The following is a 20,494-nucleotide window of genomic DNA, read 5'->3' as shown; positions in this document are numbered from 1 at the left end:
TGTAGTCGATATGAGAACCTAAATGAAGGATTCGGGAGGCATGCAAGACAGATTCAGTGCAGGCTGAAAAGGCTGGATGGAAGATGTGCACATCAGGAAAGCAAAAAGACAACAAAAGGAACAGCAGCGAGTGGATTAAGATATGTTGGGTAAATGGGTAGTTAAAGAGGCTGAGATGTGGAGTTGCAGAGAAATGAGTAACAGGAGCCAATAAGGATGGGGCAGACAATTACAGATGAGAGGAGAAAAGACAAAGACAGGAAGTAAAACCAACCAAGAGATGAGTCTACCCAAATAAAATCACTAACCTTGTCAGATAAACAGACATAGGGTTTTAATTTGAAGCATCATTGTTATGTATAATTTTTAGGCTCTTGCACTTTACACAAGTGTCCCATTTTATTCTACTTTATATATCTTTATTTTTATTTACTTTATTTTTAATTTAAACACCATAATACAAAAATTACATTGAAAACAATTCAAGAGGTGCACACTATAGTTCCTGCGCCTGAGCTATGAACAAATCATAATAGTTAATGGTTGTTGTTAAATCCTGTTCAGATAACAATATATGGATACATACATAAATAATGGAAAGCGGTTTGCAAATTCTCTTACAAGTATCAGAAGAGCCCCAAGTTTTAGCTGTTGCATTACCCCCTTTAGCCACTTGGTGGCTCAGAATTCAGTTTTATATTTGACTCCAATAATGAGATGCGCAGAACAGCAAATTAGCGATTTTCTAACTCCTCAGTAATTATCTGAAGAATAAAAAAAGTTAAGTTTTCGATTCGGATAAAATCATTAGTTTGTCCCCTGGTGTGTCTCTAGGGACCTACTGGAGGGGCCAGACAGAGTTTGGAAGCTACCCAAAATGACAGCGTGCAAAAAATTCTATATTATATTTAAAAAATATTTTATATATTTATTATATGCATGTATACATATTTCCATGTGTTGTTACGTTACATATAAAAGCACTCAGGGCAGTCAGCACTTCCTCACCTTTATATAACATCAAATCATACCAAAAACAAAACAAACAAAAAAAACCCTGCAGATAAAGAGCCATTCATTCTTTATCTGTGGTGTTTCTGCTTCCTGCCGTTTTCAGGTCAGCAGAGGCACCACCCTCCCCCTGCACTCACCAATAACAACCAGCATGAGGAGGAGACTAGTGCATGAAAACGGCAACTCTCTTCCCATTTAACTTCACTTTCAGTCCAGGACAGGCACGGTTTCCCAGCCCCGAAACTGCGCACCCACCATGGCGACACCTCTCACCGACCAGGAGAAGCGCAAGCAGATCAGTATCAGGGGGATCGTGGGAGTGGAGAACGTGGCAGAGCTGAAAAAGGGCTTTAATCGACACCTGCACTTCACTTTGGTGAAAGACAGAAACATTGCAACACCAAGGGATTATTACTTTGCCCTGGCCCACACCGTGAGAGATCACCTGGTGGGGAGATGGATCAGAACACAGCAGTTTTATTATGAGGTGGACCCAAAGGTAACAGCAAGAAGTTTTAGTGTCAAAGTTAAACTCCACCACAAACGCGCACACAGCTGTAGTGCAGCCAACCTATTCTGCAGAGTGTCAAACTGGCAGATTAAAAATATCTTTACATGTAGACTGTTTTCTCAGAGAATGCATTTCCTGAAATTTAAAACGAGAGAACAAAAAAAAAAAACCACAACTTTATGCGCTTTAGTGTTTCCCTTTTTATGGGAGGTACCTAAACGCTGCATAAAACTTTCCTTATTAGAATGAGCCACTGTTCTTTTTTTTATGCAGAAAAAAATTGCTGTCTGTTGCACTTACTGCTTCATTTCTGAAACTGCAACAAAAGCCACAAAGACTTTATCAGTGTTTTGGGGTAGTTGAAGACTGATGATGTAGCAGGTGCAAATATTTAGTGTTTCTGTTTCTTTCACATGACCAGCGAGTGTACTATCTGTCTCTGGAGTTCTACATGGGCAGAACACTCCAAAACACAATGATCAACCTCGGGCTGCAGAACGCCTGCGATGAAGCCATCTATCAGGTCTGGTTTATTGCAGCAATTTCTGCAGCATCCACAGCCGCACAAACTGACCGCACATAATGACACTGCTGATTTTTTTCTGTTTTTGTTTTGTTTTTTAATGCTTTGCTGTAGCTTGGCCTGGACATGGAAGAGCTGGAGGAGATGGAGGAGGATGCAGGGCTGGGGAATGGAGGTCTGGGCCGACTGGCAGGTAAAATAATGCAAGTGTTTAAAAGGAGGCTGGGAGAAAGGGAGGAAAAGGTTTTCACTGCCCAGCCTCTCCTCTGGGAGTCCTAACTAACAGGAAAAGCTGGAAAACAGAGAATAAAATTCAGTATGCTGCAACTCTGCAAAAGGGTTAAAGATGAGTCTTTTTGCAGGCGAACTCCTTATCTCCTTATCTCCACTACAGCAATATGTCATTGCTATTTCCAGGTTATTTTGGCATTCCTCTATCAAATATCTCTGCGTGCCTATTCTATCAACTTCCAGCCATTAAAATGAATTCAATTCTAATTTCACTACAGGGGTTTTATGTTTCTGATTTCATGTCTAATTCTTCTGCACACAGCATGTTTCCTGGATTCAATGGCCACCTTGGGACTTGCAGCGTACGGTTATGGCATTCGATATGAATATGGGATCTTTAACCAGAAGATAAGAGATGGCTGGCAGGTACCTGCATCTTATTTTCAAAGCTTTACATTACTTACCCTTTTTTGTGGACTCTTGCAGTTAAACTACAATGAAACTGATTAAACTCACTTTTCTAGAACTCAAGGCTGATTTGGGCCAAAGTAGAAATTATTAGGTCAGAATACTCATAAAGCTAATCATTAATAAAAACCTGTGTTTAGCACTGCTCGAGTGATGCAAGAAGCTGGTTGGTTGATTGTATAGGAACAAAACATTGTGTATCTTGTGATAAAGAAAAAGGCTTCTGCCCTTTGGATTTTTTTTTTTTTTTTTTTTTTTTGCTGCTTATTTGAAGTTCAAACTCTCAGTGTAAACATGGACTTCTGAACAGCAACCTATAAACCTGCACAGTGTGACTGAACCTGCATGTATCAATCCCCGTTGCTGGTGAACAGCGTAAATTCAAAATCTACTCGAGGAAGCTGCTGTAGCCAGCAACTCCAAGTTTGTGAACCCTGAGATGGGTTCACATCAACTGTGAGTCAATCACGGGGGTAACGGACTCTGTAAACTTCACCTGATCAAACTCTGACTCCTCCCCTCCTGCAGCGCACGAGCCAGCTGAATGACGCTCAGTTTAATTTCCTCATTCATAAAGTTGCTATCAAAGATCCCAGTTGGATAGTAGGTCACTATTTTATTATGTTTAAGATGAACACTTTCATAATCGTTCACTCATCAATGTATGAGAACATAGGCGGTGATTATGTTCCATGCTCTGTAGCCTACCTCTTTGTAACCCTGTGACTCTGTGGACACTAATGCAGCTGTCAGACTGCATGTGTGGTCCCCACTGGAAACATTTACTCTACAACACTGTAGCAATCACTGTTTAAATAACTTCTCTGTACAAAGTCTGCCACACTGTTTGGAGTAAAGATGAGGCTGAACTGAGTGAATTTTCAAAAAGTAGCCTGCAGACAGTCTGCTTGTAATCTGATTACTTTTGTAAAAGTTTGTATATTTCACTCAAAATCACCCGATTCAGTCTCAGTGGGTCAGATTGCAGTGACTCCACATAACAGATCAGCCACCCATGTCCAGGTCAGAGCCCACTTTCACAGCAGGATAGATCCAAAAAAGATCTACTTAGATCTATTCTAACTCTTTCTCAGCTCATCCTGTCCTAAACCATTTATGTTTCCTTTATGTTATTATTTATTTATTCTGTCCCAGCATTTATTGCAGCATGTTTGTCCCAAGATGACCTATATTCCTGACATATTTAACTTCTGCAAAACAGCTTTTGTTTAATGAAAAACTGACTTGAGGGCAGGTCCATCCCACTGTCACCAAGCAAACTAACATACCTCCTTTGTTCTCTCCTGTCTTTTATAGTAAAATATCATAATCAGCACCGAGACATGTTCTTTTTTTATTATTATTATTAAAATAAAGCTTCTGCTCTTTATTTATCTGTTGCCACGATGAATCGTGATGATTTTCTTTTGTCTACTCATGCACATGCTTTACTCAAGGTCAATATACTCGGAGCTGATTGAACTAATTCTCAACTCCAGTCTGAGTTGATCGATTCAGAGTTAATTATTTAACTTGGTTTGTTGAACATGTCACTTGGAATAGGGCCCTGATTGGACCTCGTGCTCTAAGTGGAGTTTGTGTCTCGTTCAGTGACTCTTATCCTGGAGCTCTAACTTGTGACCTACTGTAGGTGGAAGAGGCAGATGACTGGCTGAGACATGGAAACCCCTGGGAGAAGGCTCGCCCCGAGTACATGCTGCCCGTGCACTTCTATGGACGAGTGGAGGAAACGAGAGCTGGCCCAAAATGGGTTGACACTCAGGTACTGATACTGAAATATTGATGAAGTAAGAAATAGGTTTTATAGGTTATTTCAGCAATGCGTGAATATGGAAGTCTTTAGTAGTTACAGCTGATGAGAATCAGCAAAACAGACAAACATCCATAAATGTATGCACACCAGCTCTTCAACATAGTATCCTACTATAAGAATATTGTTAAGAAGGCATAAAAAATGTTAATTTATGGTGTGTTTTTGGTTATTGGGGCAGTTGGGAAAACGGGAGAGTACATCACAGTATTCTATAAATGTGTTTTGAGGTTTTTGTGTGTTTTAACTTGCAGGTGGTTCTCGCAATGCCTTATGACACACCCATCCCTGGCTATATGAACAACACTGTGAACACCATGAGGCTGTGGTCTGCCCGCGCTCCCAATGATTTTAACTTGAAAGACTGTAGGTCATGAATTTTCACTGTCCATTTAAATTTCTCTGTGTGAGGCTGCTTGAATATTTTGCCAACAGTGGTGTGAGGCTCCAACTACTTTTTGTCATTGCAAGAACAAACTCGGAAATTACACTTAACAAATGCATAGTTGCTTAAAGTCATGTTTCCTTTTTTTAGTATTCAACTGGCAAATTTTGCACAACTGCTGCAGAACGGAAACATGCAACAAGATTTATGCATTGCCAAATCCCTCAAACGCTGCATTCCCCCCCCCCTCCTGTACATTTTTGTTCTTTTACTTTAAATTTAAAGCATTGAATTTGTAATATTTGTCTGTAGTTAATGTGGGAGATTACATCCAAGCCGTTCTGGACAGAAACCTGGCGGAGAACATCTCCCGTGTACTTTACCCAAATGACAATGTAAGTTTATAGGCAGTCAATTTCAATATCGTCACTCTTTTGCATTAAGTGCAAGTCACATATTTCTTTTCTTTTCCACCACTTATAACACTTGTTGTTACAGTTTTTTGAAGGAAAAGAACTTCGTCTGAAGCAGGAATACTTTGTCGTGGCAGCCACACTCCAAGACATTATCCGTCGCTTCAAGACCACTAAGAAAGGCGTACCCGGTCGCACATCATTCAAGAGCTTCCCAGACAAAGTAACACTCTGAGTTTTCTAATAATTATAATAATAAAGGCAAAATGGTAGCATTTGTTTCAGTGCATTTGCAGTTCATTACTTCATTGTATTTTGTAACTTTGACCATCCTGTTGTAACAAGGAGCAGTTTTTTGCTGTTTCCAAACAAACCTGTGTGGCAGCACAAGTCAGTTTTTCTCCAAGATACTTCTTCACTTGCACAATAAAGTTCCTTATTCATAGAAGATTAAAGCAGAACAGTGATCTACTAGAAAGATGAGAGAAAGATATTCACCATGCATATTAAATGTATGCACGACCTGTAGTGTTTTAGGAGGTCAACGGGAAGGAAACCAACATCTAATTGCAGGATGCCGTGTTTTCTAGGTAGCCATCCAGCTAAATGACACCCATCCAGCCATGGCCATCCCCGAACTGATGAGAATCTTTCTGGACATTGAGAAAATCGACTGGGACACGGTTAGTAGAAATTGACCGACTTAAAACAAGCTTTAATTAGGAAATCATGAACAACTATGGGCAAGTAAGGTAGCACAAGAAACAGATGCTTCAGTATTGCATAGGCAAAGCAGAAGAAGTTGACTGCCATGTTAAGAAGTAAAATGCAGGAGGTTGGAGGCTTTTAATGAACTGGGAGAAGAGATGAAATCAAGAATGTGTGTAAATGACTGCAAAAGAATAAACTTTCTCTTTATTTTCAGGCCTGGGACCTCACAACGCGAACATTTGCCTACACTAACCACACAGTTCTCCCCGAGGCTCTGGAGCGCTGGCCTGTGCAGCTGATGGAAAAACTCCTACCCAGACACCTGCAAATCATCTACCAGATCAATCAGGCCCACCTTGATGTACGTATACTGGACTTTTTCTTTAGTTTTGCATTAAGAGTGTCCATAATGACAAACTGCATTGATGATTCATGGGATGGACATGTCACCATCTATTCTCTTTCTGCAGAATATTGTAGCTCTCTATCCAAACGACATGGACAAGCTGAGGAAAATGTCTCTGATTGAAGAGGACGGAGGCAAGAGGGTGAACATGGCGCACCTGTGCATCGTGGGATCGCACGCAGTCAACGGAGTCGCTGAGATACACTCCAACATCATCAAGACCCAAGTGTAAGCCCTCTGCTGCTGGATGCAGTAAAAAAGTCAATCAAATATCAGACTAAAGACCAAACGAGCGCTGCAGCTGCCATTAAATTCAGTAAAAAAAAAAAAGGAAATCTTTAAATGTCATTATAACAGATGCTTTTAAAAGAGAAAGTTTGCACCACTTGTTGCTAAATGAGCATGGCTTCATATGTTACAACAGGACTGAATCTTTACCTCTTTTATTCACCATTACATCAACTGCATGTTGAAACTCTCCTAAAGGCCAAAACCCTCAATACCTGTGTGGTACTGTAATGCTGAAGGACATTTTCAGGTGGCTGCTTGTTGATGTGTACTGTCCAATTTTTTTTTTTTTTTTTTTTTTTCCTAAAACCAAAGCTAAATGGGTAACGCTTATGTTTGCTCGCTTCCAAACACGCAAACACAACACAAATTTTTAGGGTAGTTTCGTTTTAATGGAGAGAGACAAAATATCACCTAAAGATCCAAAACAAAACATGAAAGTTATCAACTGATTTGCATGTCCCTGAGTGAAATAAGTAGTGAGCAAACTTACAAATTCAGCAGGAGATGATAATTATTCATTTTTTTTCTGTATATGAATACTATGTGTTAAGGAGACCATTACAAATGCTGTAGTATTGCTGCTGGTTTTAAAAGCTTTAGTATAACAGCTATCCTTCTGAACATTTCTCTCTTTCCTCCTTTAGGTTTCGTAATTTCAGTGAACTAGAACCAAACAAGTTTCAGAACAAAACCAATGGCATCACTCCCAGACGCTGGCTGCTCCTCTGTAACCCTGGACTGGCGGAGCTTATAGCCGAGGTCTGTTTCAGCTGCAGTAATGATGCCAAGAGACCGCTTAAGACCCCTAAATCTTTAGAGATGTATCAAGCGGCTGTGTTCTTGGCAGTGCATTTACTTGCTATTTTACAAACAGTCTGCTGAAGTGTAAACTGTCGATGTGTGTTTGCATATTTTAGCCTGACCTTAAGTGTCTTTCAGGCCATCGGGGAGGATTATGTGAGGGACCTCGATGAGCTGCAGAAGCTGAATGACCTTGTTAATGATGGTACCTTCATCCGCGATGTCTCTAAAGTGAAACAGGTAACGTGGAAGGTGTCACTGCAAAGTACCTGAGTAGATTTATTCAATTACTGTGCTTTTAAGAGTAAAATTTTAAAAAGTGGGCATTTATACTTCAGCTTCATTGGGAGTGGCTTCCAGATGTAGTGTCTTACATGATCCCCGATTTGAAACTGGGAGGACACGAGTTTGTGAAGTCCCAGCGATGGTATGAAGCCTGGATAAATGGCAAGGGCATCAGGAAATAAGGGAGCAGTCAAAAACACTCTAATGCTCAAACACTTGAAAGATGATATTGAGCTTCATTCATCTGGCAGACATAATTTATTCATTTTACTTTACAGAAATAAAAGAATAGTTGTGGAATATTTAAAAATTTCTGTCTGTCCCTTGCAGTAAAGCAGGAGTTGTGCTGTAAAATCTTTTTTGCTCAGTGATTTCACAACCATCTGCCACTGGACTGGTTCTGGTTTACACACTGTTGCATCACTATTGTTTGTACTGAAATCATATCTGTTAATACCAGTCGTAGCATTGTTCTGCAGTCTTTTAGTAAATACTCCTTGCACCACTATTCAGACAGAAAATGAGGTAATGGCATTGGATTCAAGAACGCCTCAGAACTGCATATAGCATTTATTGGTTTCCTCTGATACTTTTTTTTTTTTTCTTTAAAATAAGTTTCACTAGCTGAGATCACATCCTCCTTTTAGATTGGACAATGGCAGATGGGCCATCGTAAATTGATGATGCAGTTTGGGGAAGGCCTCAGAGCAGACTGGCAGAAGCTCCCAGGGTAGGCAGATACCCATGTGAGCCATAGATAGACATAGGACCGGAAAGGGAGGGTATCAGGTGTGGTCCCGCTCCTGAAATGCAGATAAATGATCTCCACTTACATGAAATGATTCTAAATATTAGCCCTTACACTTATGTAGCTTATGATTGCATGGTAGTGTTTGTTCTGCTGCACCATGAAACTAAAAATTTGATCTTCGCTGGAAAATTACATATCATTTTTCAATGCCTGTGCACATCATTGCAGGCTCAAACGATCTGATTGTGTTGTGCATGATTGCAGTTTGTGGTTTTCAAACCTGGTACGTGTCCAGGCGGCACTCGTCAGTTATTTAGCAATTTCACCTCAGCATCTTCCTGCCAAGTCACATACTTGGTATGTATTTTTCTTTTCCTTTTGTCACAGGACAACAAGGTGAAATTTGCCCAGTACCTGGAGAAGGAGTACCCAGTGAAAATCAACCCAGCCTCCATGTTTGACGTCCACGTGAAGAGGATCCACGAATACAAGCGCCAGCTCCTTAACTGCCTGCACATCATCACTATGTACAACCGTACGTGCAGCACGTGCAGTTTGATTGCTCAGTGCCAAAAGCTTTAATAATGGCTGATTTTCTGAGTGATAATTTACATGACACAATCTGACATGTCCCGATGTGGCAGACTACCCACCCAGCTGTGCATGTTAAAGCAAACATGAAGAATGTGAAGAATGTGGCTGTCTGACTCAGCTGTGGGAATTTTCCATGCAGCCCTGAGGTTGTAATAAACAGGACAGCAGCAGTTTCATCAACACTTTTATTCTGTGCAACATGATGCTGACTATACCTGCACTTAAAGTCCTTTCCTTTTTTGGAAATGTTCTGCACACACATGCCATATATGTCATGCAATGTGGCAATCCAGGAGCTTCACGCCAATGAGTTGCATAAGATTACATTTTGGCTTTATGTAGATGTGCTCAGCTCAGGAATTCTCAAGTTTTCTGCTGACCGTGTGTCGGTTTTTTGGCAATGAAAAGCATCAGAGCTGAATTTTAATGAGGCACTTGTTGTTCCCTGCATAACTAATTCTTTCAATCTATATTTTTCATGTTTGTTCACCTGCAGTGGCTCACTGCTCCCCTCAGTTTGAGAACTGTATGTACAGCTGGAGCATGCAGCAGCCTAGCAGATCTGCACTGTTAGGCCGTTGTTTTGTTTTGTGTGTGGGTTTTTTAAGCTGTTTCTGATCTGTATGCTAAAAGAAATTGACTGGTAGCATTTTTTTTTCTCATCAAATTCTCAAAAGAAAGCAAAAAATATTTCCCAAATGCTTTTCTTTTCAAATTTCAGAAACAAATCAGCAGGAAAATGATGGATCTGTAAAACAAGAAGTAAAAATGCAAATCCCCAAAATTTGAAACACTGAAAATTACTTAAAATGACTGTATGAGTGCGTAAAATGCTGATTTTTGTGTGCTTTGCTCTATGCCTTAAATGTGTGAGCAGGTTTTTAATTCATTAATTTTGACTAAATCAGTAACTTTCTGAAAATGAATAGAGTCCAGATGGTTATTGTTTAAATCACTAATATAGAGTTTCTTTATTTTATTTTTTTATTTTGCTTCATAGGCATCAAAATGAACCCTACCGCACCTTTTGTACCACGAACTGTGATCATCGGTGGAAAGGTAGCAATTCAGCCAAATCAAACACTCTGGTGCGATGAACAGACAAAGAAGGGTAATGATTGTGATTGTGTGATGCTCTGCAGGCTGCACCAGGGTATCACATGGCAAAGATGATCATCAAGCTGATCACCTCCGTCGCTGATGTGGTGAACAATGACCCTGTGGTGGGCAACAAGCTGAAGGTCATCTTTCTTGAGAACTACAGAGTGTCTCTTGCAGAGAAAGGTACCATTCGCTTTAAAATGCAACTCAGATAAAGTGAGAAAGATGTTTTGCAAGTAATTAAATTTTCATGTGCTCTTCTTCAGTGATTCCTGCTACGGATTTGTCAGAGCAGATCTCCACTGCAGGCACAGAGGCTTCAGGAACAGGCAACATGAAGTTCATGCTGAATGGAGCCCTGACCATCGGCACCATGGATGGAGCCAACGTGGAGATGGCCGAGGAGGCCGGAGAGGAGAACCTTTTCATTTTTGGCATGAGGGTAGAGGATGTAGCTGAAATGGACAAAAAGGGGTAAGGAAGTCTCTCACAGACTTTGATCTGTAACTTAATGCTGCGAAAACCCAACTTTCTTACTTGTTCTTTGTTAGGTATGACGCCATGGCATACTACAAAAAGATTCCTGAGCTGAAGCAAGTGATGGATCAGATCACAAGTGGATTCTTTAGCCCCAAAAATCCAGAGCTGTTCAAAGACCTCACCGAGATGCTTTTCAAATATGACCGGTGAGTAATTTCAAGTTACATGATCAGCTGATCCTGTCTTTAGCAATTAAATGTTATAAAAATCTGACGGTTGTTGGGTTCGTTTGTCTGTTTGTTTTCAGTTTCAAAGTTTTCGCAGACTTTGAAGCCTACGTGAAATGCCAAGAAAAAGTCAGCAAGCTCTACAAGGTGACATTCGCTTTGCAACACCTTTGCAAAGTTTTCATTTGTCTGCTCCTTTTGTTTCTCATAAAAAAGCTGCTTTACATTTCCCCATTTAGCATCTGTACAGTATCAAATTCTTTAATGTAGCACATGCGGCTCTAATTACAGTTGTACTTCTCTACACTGTTATTTTGCACCATTTCTAACCATTTCCCACAGGAAGAAGTTCTCGCTGTTTACAAATACAAAAACTTTAGAACATCTTGCATGGACTTGGAGCACACCAGCTGACTTTTGCTGATTAAACCAAAGCATGAGTAGCTTTTAAACCCTTAATCACAGGGTTGCACAGGTATTAACAAATCTGTTCAGACAGATATGCAGTGTTTGGCATATAAAAGATGGGCACTTAGCGACAGACATTGTTTTGAAGAAACTGAGGGTTCTCACACTCATACAGTACCAGCTTATCAACCACAGGGTCGCCACGCCCAAAACCATATCCTGCTTTCTCAATTATCTTTAATTCTAAAGTGGGCCATCATTTACCAAATTAATATCATGCTGTATTAAATAACACCTGACACTAGCAACTGAGTCCAAAAACTCACTAAAATATGTTGACTGAGGTCAAAAAACAGTTGGACTTCTTTTGGAAAGTGAGAAAGTCCCCTGCTGGTTAATGAAAAATAATGGAGTTTTAAAGGACTTTACAGACGCATACACAAACCTGCAAAATTAACTGGCTAGTGTGACTCTCACCATGATGCATGCACTTGCACACCCATTCAAAAAAAATTAAGTATTTGCTACCAACATACTTTTTTAGAAGACTAAATATAAAACCTAAAATGATAAATTATATTTTTATTTTTCTCTAAAAGAATCCAGTGGAGTGGACGAAGATGGTGATCAAGAACATCGCTGCAACGGGAAAGTTCTCCAGTGACAGAACCATCAAAGAGTACGCCACAGAGGTGTGGGGCGTGGAGCCGACCAACCTCAAAATCCCGCCACCAAGCGAGCCCAGGGAAGCCATCGAAGAAACTGTCAAAGCTCTTAAGAAACTGTGAGGCTGCCTTTTTGTTTACAGCATGTTAACCGTTCCTGTTTGGTTTAAGCCTTCAATTTGCATATCACTGAACTGTTTTGAGGACTACTTTGCTGTCAACGCACTGTTATACTTCTTTAGCACAATGCATGTAGTAGGCTTAAACTGCGAGTCACTGTGCTGAGCAAGCTTCAGTATTTCCAAATAACTTGCTCATATTTAACATTATGGGGGTGGGTGGAGGTTTCAGGAATCCAGTAGGATCACAGTCAGCTGACTGTTCTCACATTTGTTACATTTCTGTAGAAACTCAGAACAATTTCAAGGATTTAAAGGCATTTGTAACTTAGTTAAGTATGCAAACTTACATTTCTGATCAACATGTGTTCCTCTGTGTTGAAATAAAAACAGAGTGTAACGACATATAGTACTGTGCTTTTATTGACATCTTTGTAAGATATGGAAGCTTTTGTGCAAGAAGTTGGCCAGTGTGTTGGACTTTTTTCACAAAACCTACAAAGCAATGAGGACCACGAGGAACTGTGAGCCCGGAGGAGGGACCGCCACTCTAGTGTCTCAGGTTTTCTAGAAATTTCCTGCAACCAAAACAGAAAAAGCTTTCATTTTAGGGGTTAAGGGGACCTAAAAATGAACATAATAGACCGCCTTCAATGGAAAAGCAATTAATCAATTTTAGATATTGCCTTACCTAACCACACCTGATAAATTGGGATCCAAGTAGATGCTGCTGTGGGAGAATCCAAGACTTGCACTGTAGGAGATCATTTCGACGTGTGCATCGGTGTTTAATTTCCTCCGAGTCTGGAGTGATATCTCGTACAGCTGGAGACAACAAATACAGAGTATTCAGCAAAAAAGCAGCAAAGTCCACTAGAGGAAATTGTCCAAATGGAGAGGAAGAGTACCAGCTGTACCTCCAGGCCCATGTGATAAGGAACAACATTATCATCCTCTGAATGCAGAATAAGAAGTGGACTGATCAGGGACTTCAAGCTGCAAAGATGTTGGAGTAAAAACGTGAGAGAGATCTAATGTGGAAATGCAGAACACTTCTTTGCATTTCTTTCGGAGTAAAATATGCCACACTTACTTTTTATCATTAGCAAATACTATGTTGGTCATTTTCATTATGTTCCACAGCAAGCTCTCAAATCCTGGAAGGAACCTGTACATCTGGAAAAAAAGATGGAAAATATGCTGCAATATCCTTTCAAAAACACTGGCAGAACAGAAGGTTCTGTGAGAGACTCCAGTCTACTTTATAAATGTGTGGAGGTGGAGTAAATATTAGCAATTCATACACAAAATTACACTGTATTAGTTGAATTGTATTTATATAATCCCTCTTTGCAGCATCAGTCACGTCAAAGCACTTCATACTTTATGATAAAGATCCAACGTTAGAGAATCCCAGTGATCCACTGTAAGGAAATATTTGGCGATGCTGGTGAGGAAAACCTCTTTCATAAACAGGAAGAGAATGCCAACAAAGCTAGACTCAGTTTAGAGCAGCTAACTTTCACAATTGTTGTTGCGATTGAGGGGCTTTAACAATACAATTTTTCTTATATAACTGTTGCTTTATTGGTATAGATTAAACAGGGAATCAACTGGGCTTGAGAAAAACCAAAAGTTGTGGTGAATCTATAGTCTTGTCTTTTGTAACTCACTATTCTGGAGTGGTTCATTAAAAATAACCAGTGATTTATTTTTTTGTTTTTTTAAATCACACAAACAGATGACGAAGTGATTAATCTCTTAGCAATCACATCATTAAGGAATGAAATTTTTTTTCTGAACAAGACAAAAGTGAACAGAGCTGTGTTTTGCTGAAAACATGAGCAAAACACAGGGCTGCAAGCTGCAGTTAAACAAATGTGCAATGACTGTCCACACCTTCGTGAACCGATGGTTGACTACGACTTCTCCGATGCTTGTGTATGGAGCTTCAAGGATCAAAGCATCAACAGCAGACTCTGATTAAATAGATTGAAGTGCAGTTGATTAAAACAGAAAATAAAATGAATGATTGGAGTTTAAAAACTACATTTATAGACTTGAATAATCTGTTTTCTTGCTAATGAAACATCATGCTGCATTGTTCAGTGATTAACTGCAAAATGCACATTAAGCCAAAGGGGTTTGTAACAGTGAGGCACTTTGAACCGAGGTAGTTCTACCCTATTTATAGATAATTGTTATTACTTCTACTGTAATCTATAAAACTTTCTCCTGTGGAAAAGATGTGTAACGGTGACTTCGTGAACAAATAAATGATTCGGGATAGGTTGAAAAATGGCAGTGACAGGCCGTGCATGCACACACAGCCGTAAGTAACCCTAAAAGTCATATTTCCCATGGTAGAGTGGACATTTAAAGTAAGCTTAAATATCTACCTTGCTCCTGTATTTTCACTGCTGCATTGGTTGCCACCCTACAAAAAAAAAACAATTATGTTTTAAACTCCTTTCTTACTAAAGCTTTCATCTAGCTTTGCATCATGAGTGGTGGACATGGCTGACGTGACATGAGAAACTGACCCGGAGCCAAGCGAGTGTCCCCACAGACAGACGAGACTCCCCTTGCTGTGTTTCTTTACCCAGTGGTACAGGTAGAGGGCGTCATTGGTCAATCCAGCTTCACTGGGGTCCCCAGTAGAATCTCCAAAACCTTGTTAAAAGATATTGATTATGCAGTATACTCACTGACAGTGACAGACTTATGATGACTTTTTTAAACAGATTCTCCTTTGTTATATATTTTCTAAAGGTCAGACCATGCACTTCTTGTAAAAACTGCAAAAAACCCGCAACACATATCAGACTCTAAAGGCCTCAAGTTGGAAAGTTAAAGTTCATGACAGTACGATTAGAAAAAAAGTGAACAATTATGGCTTGTTTGAAAGGATTGTCAGGAGAAAGTCTCTTCTCTCCATAAATAAAACTTTGCAAAGTTGCATCAGAACAAATGACAAGGCTCATGGAACAATGTCCTTTGGACAGATGAGCCCAAAGAGATGTTTCGCCATAATGCACAGCATAGTGGTGGAGGGCTGAGGATTCGGGCCCATTTTGCAGCAAGTCAAGCATGAACTACTCTGCAAACCAAAGTATTCTACAGTCAGTCACAAGGCCATCTGTCTGTTTAATATGTCATGTGTTGTATTTAAATGATTTAAAGACCTGCTAAGGACCGGGTGAATTCTTTATTATGTCCAGATATATATGCAGTTATTACTGACAGAGGAAAGAAATATATTTTATAAGTGTTTATTCTGAGCTTTTATATATAGCTCCAAACCTCCAGGACAACAAACAGAAGATCTGGTTTGTGTGTAGCAGAAAAATGATCCCTTAATGAGCAACAATCATCTTACCTCTGTAGTCTAAAGATAAGACATGGTACCCCGCAGCACTTAAGATCTACAAAAGAAAAACATCTGAATATCATCGTAACGCTTAGAGTCAAAAGCATTTTACCAGAATTTTAAAAAAATAAACATACTTCAGATTATGAATTTTACCTTCACCAGTTGTACTCTGTGATTTATTGCCCTGCAGAAGCAAAATAAGAGCAATGAATACAAGTAATCAAGTGGCTTTCAGTCTCATTTACTCTGACCCACAAACCCCTGTGCGCTTTGTTCCTGTGGATAAAACCAGGGGCCTGAGTAGTCCTGTAATACCCACTAGACTCCATTAGGATCAGTTCAAGGACTCTATCCTACTGCTCTTATCCCACCTGGTCCCTATGTTGCCGTGGAGATAGATAATAACAGGAGTGCCGTCTCCCAGAGTCTCCCGGTACCACTCAGGGCTTCTCCTGGCGGATTTCTCCCATTGGCTGGCAGGGAGCGTATGCCTATGAGACACAAAGCCGGAGAGGGACAAAAGGGAAAGAGTGAACAATACAAACAAATCCACTTACATTTCAAGATACGCAGGCAGCTTTTGAGTGGTTCTTGTCCAGCTAAATGATTACACCGTTGCTATATTCAGTCTGGAGCCAACTGTACTCAATATGCACGTGGTATTTTCGGGTGATTCACATAAATGGACACAACAGGATCCCAAAAATGACCTACCACACTCCAACTGAGATGCCCTCCTCTGTGTTGAGGTAGAAATTGCATGTGTGGTTTAGGACATCTTCAGGTCTGCTGAGATCCACAAAGAATGGAAACCTCACTACAGGAAACAAAAGCACACAAGGTCAGCATGTTTTGTATGTCGTGTTATGAATTATTAGATTATATCAGATTATGCTGCAGTGTACTGTATGCCATGAGATATCAAACTACATTAAACTGTAAAATATCAAATTGTACAGTACAGTGAACATCTGGGAACCAAGGAGACAGTTGCTGGATTTTTGGGAGAGGAAAGTTGCCCTGTCCTTGTCTGATATGGGATTTTAGCTGCACAGCAGTCTTATTTGTCTAGCACCTGTACTCTTCTACTATGAACCAGGCTGTTATGATAAGTAAAAACTCAGTGCTGTTGCTTTGTCAGTTCCACAGAATTTATAGATTGATAGATTTCTCCTATTATGCTTTCTCGCCATCATCCCTCTCTCTTCTTCCTATTTCTATCTTCTTCTACCTCAACGATGTCAAACAAAGTTTAACTACACACTTAATCGCTGATATTAGGGGGGGAAAGCGTGCAATTTAAAAAGCACACCTCAGTTTTTCGGCATAACAGAAAAATTGTGCTCTGATAAATGAAAGAAATCAGACTCTTTGGGCTTAAATTGTAAGAAATAAATGTGTAAAATTACAGAAAGATGGCATGTCATTGGCCAGGCTGTCCTGTAATACTAATTATTATTGTAAAGACAAACAAACTTTTGTTATCAAGCTACGTAAATCCCTTCAAATAGAAGTTGTTTGAATCCAATTTTAATAGCATCTTAAAGACAATTAAAAACTTTTGTTATTGTGGTGGTTGCAGTCAATTGCCACTAGCATTTGGTACGTTTTTTCCAGTGTGAGACAAATGATCATTATATCAAAATACTATTATTGTGATTTTGTTGTATAACAATTAACTCCTTTTGTGTTGTTCTAGGAACCCAGACTCCTAATAAATCTCAAGTGTTTACTCTGATATTTAAAACACCTTAAGTATCACACCAATCTCAGAGGACTCCTTGATTGAATTCTTTTTGACAGCAGAGTAACATATCAAATGAAATGGGTAAATCTTCTACTGATGATGCCTTACAAATCTAAATATTAATATAATGAACTTAACAGGATAATGACAATGATGTTCGGTAACATAATCTTGATCAACAGGTTGTTAACTTGTTAACAGTGTTTGTTTCAGCATTAGTATTTCCCATGAGAACATTTGTCATAAACAGTACACAACACTGCGTATGGCGATTTGGTCTCCTTAGTATTACGTGACTTAAATATATTACGTCATTTAAATGATATAGATCTGCTCTATCCGACATGTAATAACTTGACTCTGAATAAACACCCAGGCCTCGAGACACATTACTTACACAAGTGAGCAAATATGACTTGGCCCAGTATCCAAGGGAACAGGTATAAAATGACAGGCACCGAGACATAGACAGTTATCAGAAATAAAATAGCTCTCTTCATTTCTGCCACGGGTGAAATTATTTCCACTCCAGAGCAACACAATCTGGCCCGCTGTCCAGATCAGGGTATGCGAATTTCCCTCTTTCCAGTGAACTGAATCCGGTAGGGATCTTGTCCTGACAGCAAGAGTGTTGTGAAATAAAGTGAAAAGAGGTCAATGTTCTTCTCAGACTAATCATCTCCTCTGCCGCTCTGCTATTGGTTAATATTTCATGCAGTAAGTCAGTCATGTAGAAATAAAGTCGATCAAAGTGCAGTGCTCTCCAAAGAAGGCAAAAACTCCCTGCCTGTGGACATCAGAAGAAGAAAACATGCATAAAGAATATTTAGGGACACAAACTCCCTTACCGCCGATGTAATCAACAAAACAGGAACAAACCCGGCTGATAAGTGGCCGCAAGGAATTGTGGGTATTATAAGTTCTTTGAAATCTACACGTTAGACGCATAAGTTATTACGTTTCCTTTCAGTGTAAACATATTAACACAACTATATATCATTAAAATTCTTAAAACAGAAGAAAAATTAAAGGCAAATTTAAAAATGCAAATGGCAGATGTTTAAATTATGTTTCTTTTCAATGTCAACACTAAGATTATTTTATTTCATTAAAATTTTTTATTGCTCAAAAATAATTTCATGAATTAAAAATGTAAAAGAATTCATGCAACAGGTGTTTAAGGGATGATGTTTTCTTTTAGTGTAAACATTAAGCATATTAAAACTACTATAAATTTAAAACAATTTCACATTTGTTTCGTTAACTACACCATTTAAGTTTATGGATCTTTATTCCACAGTTAGCTGAATATTTAAAATTATTTTAAACCAAGATAAAGGCAATATTGTATTAGATAATGCAATAAATCCACTCCTCCACCTGGACTGAAAGAAAGCTGAGGGTAAAAGTAGATATAACTATGAAAATAATTTTGTTTTCAGGAGTTTAGCAACTGATGCTGATGCTTTCAGGGTTTATATGAGTTGAAATACTGGACATTGATTGGCTTTATATGTTAAGAACTAGAAAAACCCTCAAAACTGAATGTAAGAGCATTGTGATAGGTAATCATTCATCCCTTCATACTAACAACTAACAATCTGTATCTAAGAAAGCAGGAAGATAAGACAGTTAATGCAATTATTAGATCCCCTGGGGTTTAACTGATTTTTCTAGGAGGGGAAGCGTTTGTCTGGTCAGTGCTGGTTGAGCTGATATTCAGTGTCCCACACATTTTTAAATTGCTAGCAAATAAATTAAAAGCCAAGAAAGTATCAGAAAACTACTGTTTTCTTGTTTTTCCAATAAACTTAGTTTCACTCCTGGTCATCCATGAACCGATGCTATAAACAGTAGAAATCAGTACAGAGCAGTTGTAGTGAAACTGTTCACATTTATCCTGTGGATGTGGACTACAGCATTTCACTGACACACTTATATTCAGGAATGATTCGTGTTCTGGTTTTTGAAACTGCTCTTTGGCTTGTAGCTTATGGCTTATGCAGTACTGTGCAAATGTATTGAGAGACCCCTCATTTCTTTTTATTTTGCTAAGCAGTAGTGACTTATTTGCAAACATCCATGAAACCAGAGTATATAAAGCAAAAACACAGTTTGTACAATTCTAACAAGCTTAAGAGTCAATATTTGGTATGAGCACCTTTATTCTGCAACAGCCTTTCTAAGTTCTTTAAAGAGTCTTCAGGAATAGTTCTCCAGGCCTCTTGAAGGACATTCATTTGTTTTTCTTTGGAAGTTGTTTGGGTTTTGTTCCAATCTCTGTCAAGATGATCCCACACTGCTTCAGTAATATTGAGATGCAGGCTCCAGGGAGGCCATTCCATGACTGATAGTCTTCCATTGTATATTTTTATTTATAGGTAAGTTTTTACTCCACTGAAAGTGTGTTTGGGATCATTGTACAGTACAGTAGATGGATCAACTGAAGTCTGGCTGCATCTCTCAGGTCCTGTTTTAGGTCTTTGCCGGATTGATTCCTGTTTCTTACACACAGGAATAAAATACGTTGATTTGTTGCAGATAGGTTTTTTTTTTAAGGTCTGCCCGTTTTTTGTCCTCCACTTGTCCAGTTTCCACAAAACCTTTAAAGTCACACAGTACAGCACGCAACATGCAGCACGATGAGATATGGCAAGTTTTCAAGTTTGTAATTGACCTTACTGGTGCATAAATATTTTATTCCTATCAAACAGTGTAATCATTAGCATTTTTCATAGATTAAACCAAAGGAATTGTGAAAAACAAATGATGAGTTTTTGGACTTGCTGCTAGAAGTAGGGGAGACCGGGGATAGTTGTAACATTTTTGACATTTCTGTCTGTAAACTGGAGCTCTTTTAAGGTAGTGGATTCAAAATGTAATGCAAAGTATTTACATGTCTCGGCTATTAAATAGTGCAGCTATTTTCTCTGCAGCACAATTACCCATTGCATGGTATGGTCTCAAACACAAAGAGTGAAATGTTACAATTAACCCCATAGTCCGGGTTAGTTGTAACATATCCTGGGGTAAAATGTAACACAATGAAATAAGGGTACTAACAAAATATTAACATGTAATCTTTGTTTATTCAACACATGAATGCACTTAGAGCCATTTATGTAGCTGTGTGTGTGTGTGTGTGTGTGTGTGTGTGTG

At 39.1% G+C, this 20,494-nt stretch overlaps 2 protein-coding genes across 3 annotated transcripts; one reads left to right on the top strand and one right to left on the bottom strand.

Moving 5' to 3' along the window:
- The first annotated feature begins 1,206 nt into the window (after positions 1-1,206).
- Positions 1,207-12,620, top strand: pygl (phosphorylase, glycogen, liver). Its single transcript, XM_085256370.1, has 20 exons — positions 1,207-1,513; positions 1,947-2,048; positions 2,163-2,241; positions 2,602-2,705; positions 4,399-4,530; positions 4,833-4,944; positions 5,276-5,358; positions 5,462-5,599; positions 5,967-6,059; positions 6,302-6,448; positions 6,558-6,721; positions 7,429-7,543; positions 7,724-7,825; positions 9,009-9,156; positions 10,216-10,274; positions 10,358-10,499; positions 10,583-10,790; positions 10,868-11,002; positions 11,104-11,170; positions 12,031-12,620. The coding sequence occupies exons 1-20, from the start codon at positions 1,271-1,273 to the stop codon at positions 12,217-12,219; spliced, it is 2,562 nt and encodes an 853-aa protein (XP_085112496.1). The 5' UTR covers positions 1,207-1,270; the 3' UTR covers positions 12,220-12,620.
- Positions 12,621-12,629: 9 nt separating this feature from the next.
- On the bottom strand, positions 12,630-18,213 carry LOC146552097 (lysophosphatidylserine lipase ABHD12-like). 2 transcript variants are annotated; one of them, XM_085256368.1, is made up of 13 exons: positions 18,184-18,213; positions 17,733-17,951; positions 16,303-16,405; positions 15,960-16,079; positions 15,742-15,772; positions 15,595-15,640; positions 14,759-14,888; positions 14,615-14,652; positions 14,115-14,194; positions 13,309-13,391; positions 13,133-13,211; positions 12,907-13,040; positions 12,630-12,793 (listed from the first exon to the last, which is right to left on the bottom strand). In XM_085256368.1, exons 2-13 carry the CDS (start codon positions 17,833-17,835, stop codon positions 12,766-12,768), a joined length of 975 nt encoding a protein of 324 aa, XP_085112494.1. In that variant the 5' UTR covers positions 17,836-17,951; positions 18,184-18,213; the 3' UTR covers positions 12,630-12,765. The 2 variants fall into 2 exon arrangements, with proteins under 2 accessions (XP_085112494.1, XP_085112495.1); XM_085256369.1 differs by lacking the exon at positions 18,184-18,213 and having other exon boundaries at positions 12,917-13,040; positions 17,733-18,175.
- Positions 18,214-20,494: the final 2,281 nt, after the last annotated feature.

The sequence above is a fragment of the Mchenga conophoros genome, linkage group LG19, assembly GCF_057382185.1.
Source record: "Mchenga conophoros isolate Kocher_MC1m ecotype Shallow Benthic linkage group LG19, M_conophoros_male_GT1.1, whole genome shotgun sequence".
Taxonomy (NCBI): domain Eukaryota; kingdom Metazoa; phylum Chordata; class Actinopteri; order Cichliformes; family Cichlidae; genus Mchenga; species Mchenga conophoros.
The sequence above is the reverse complement of the archived record's forward strand: the minus strand, read 5'-3'. Positions and strand labels throughout refer to the sequence as shown.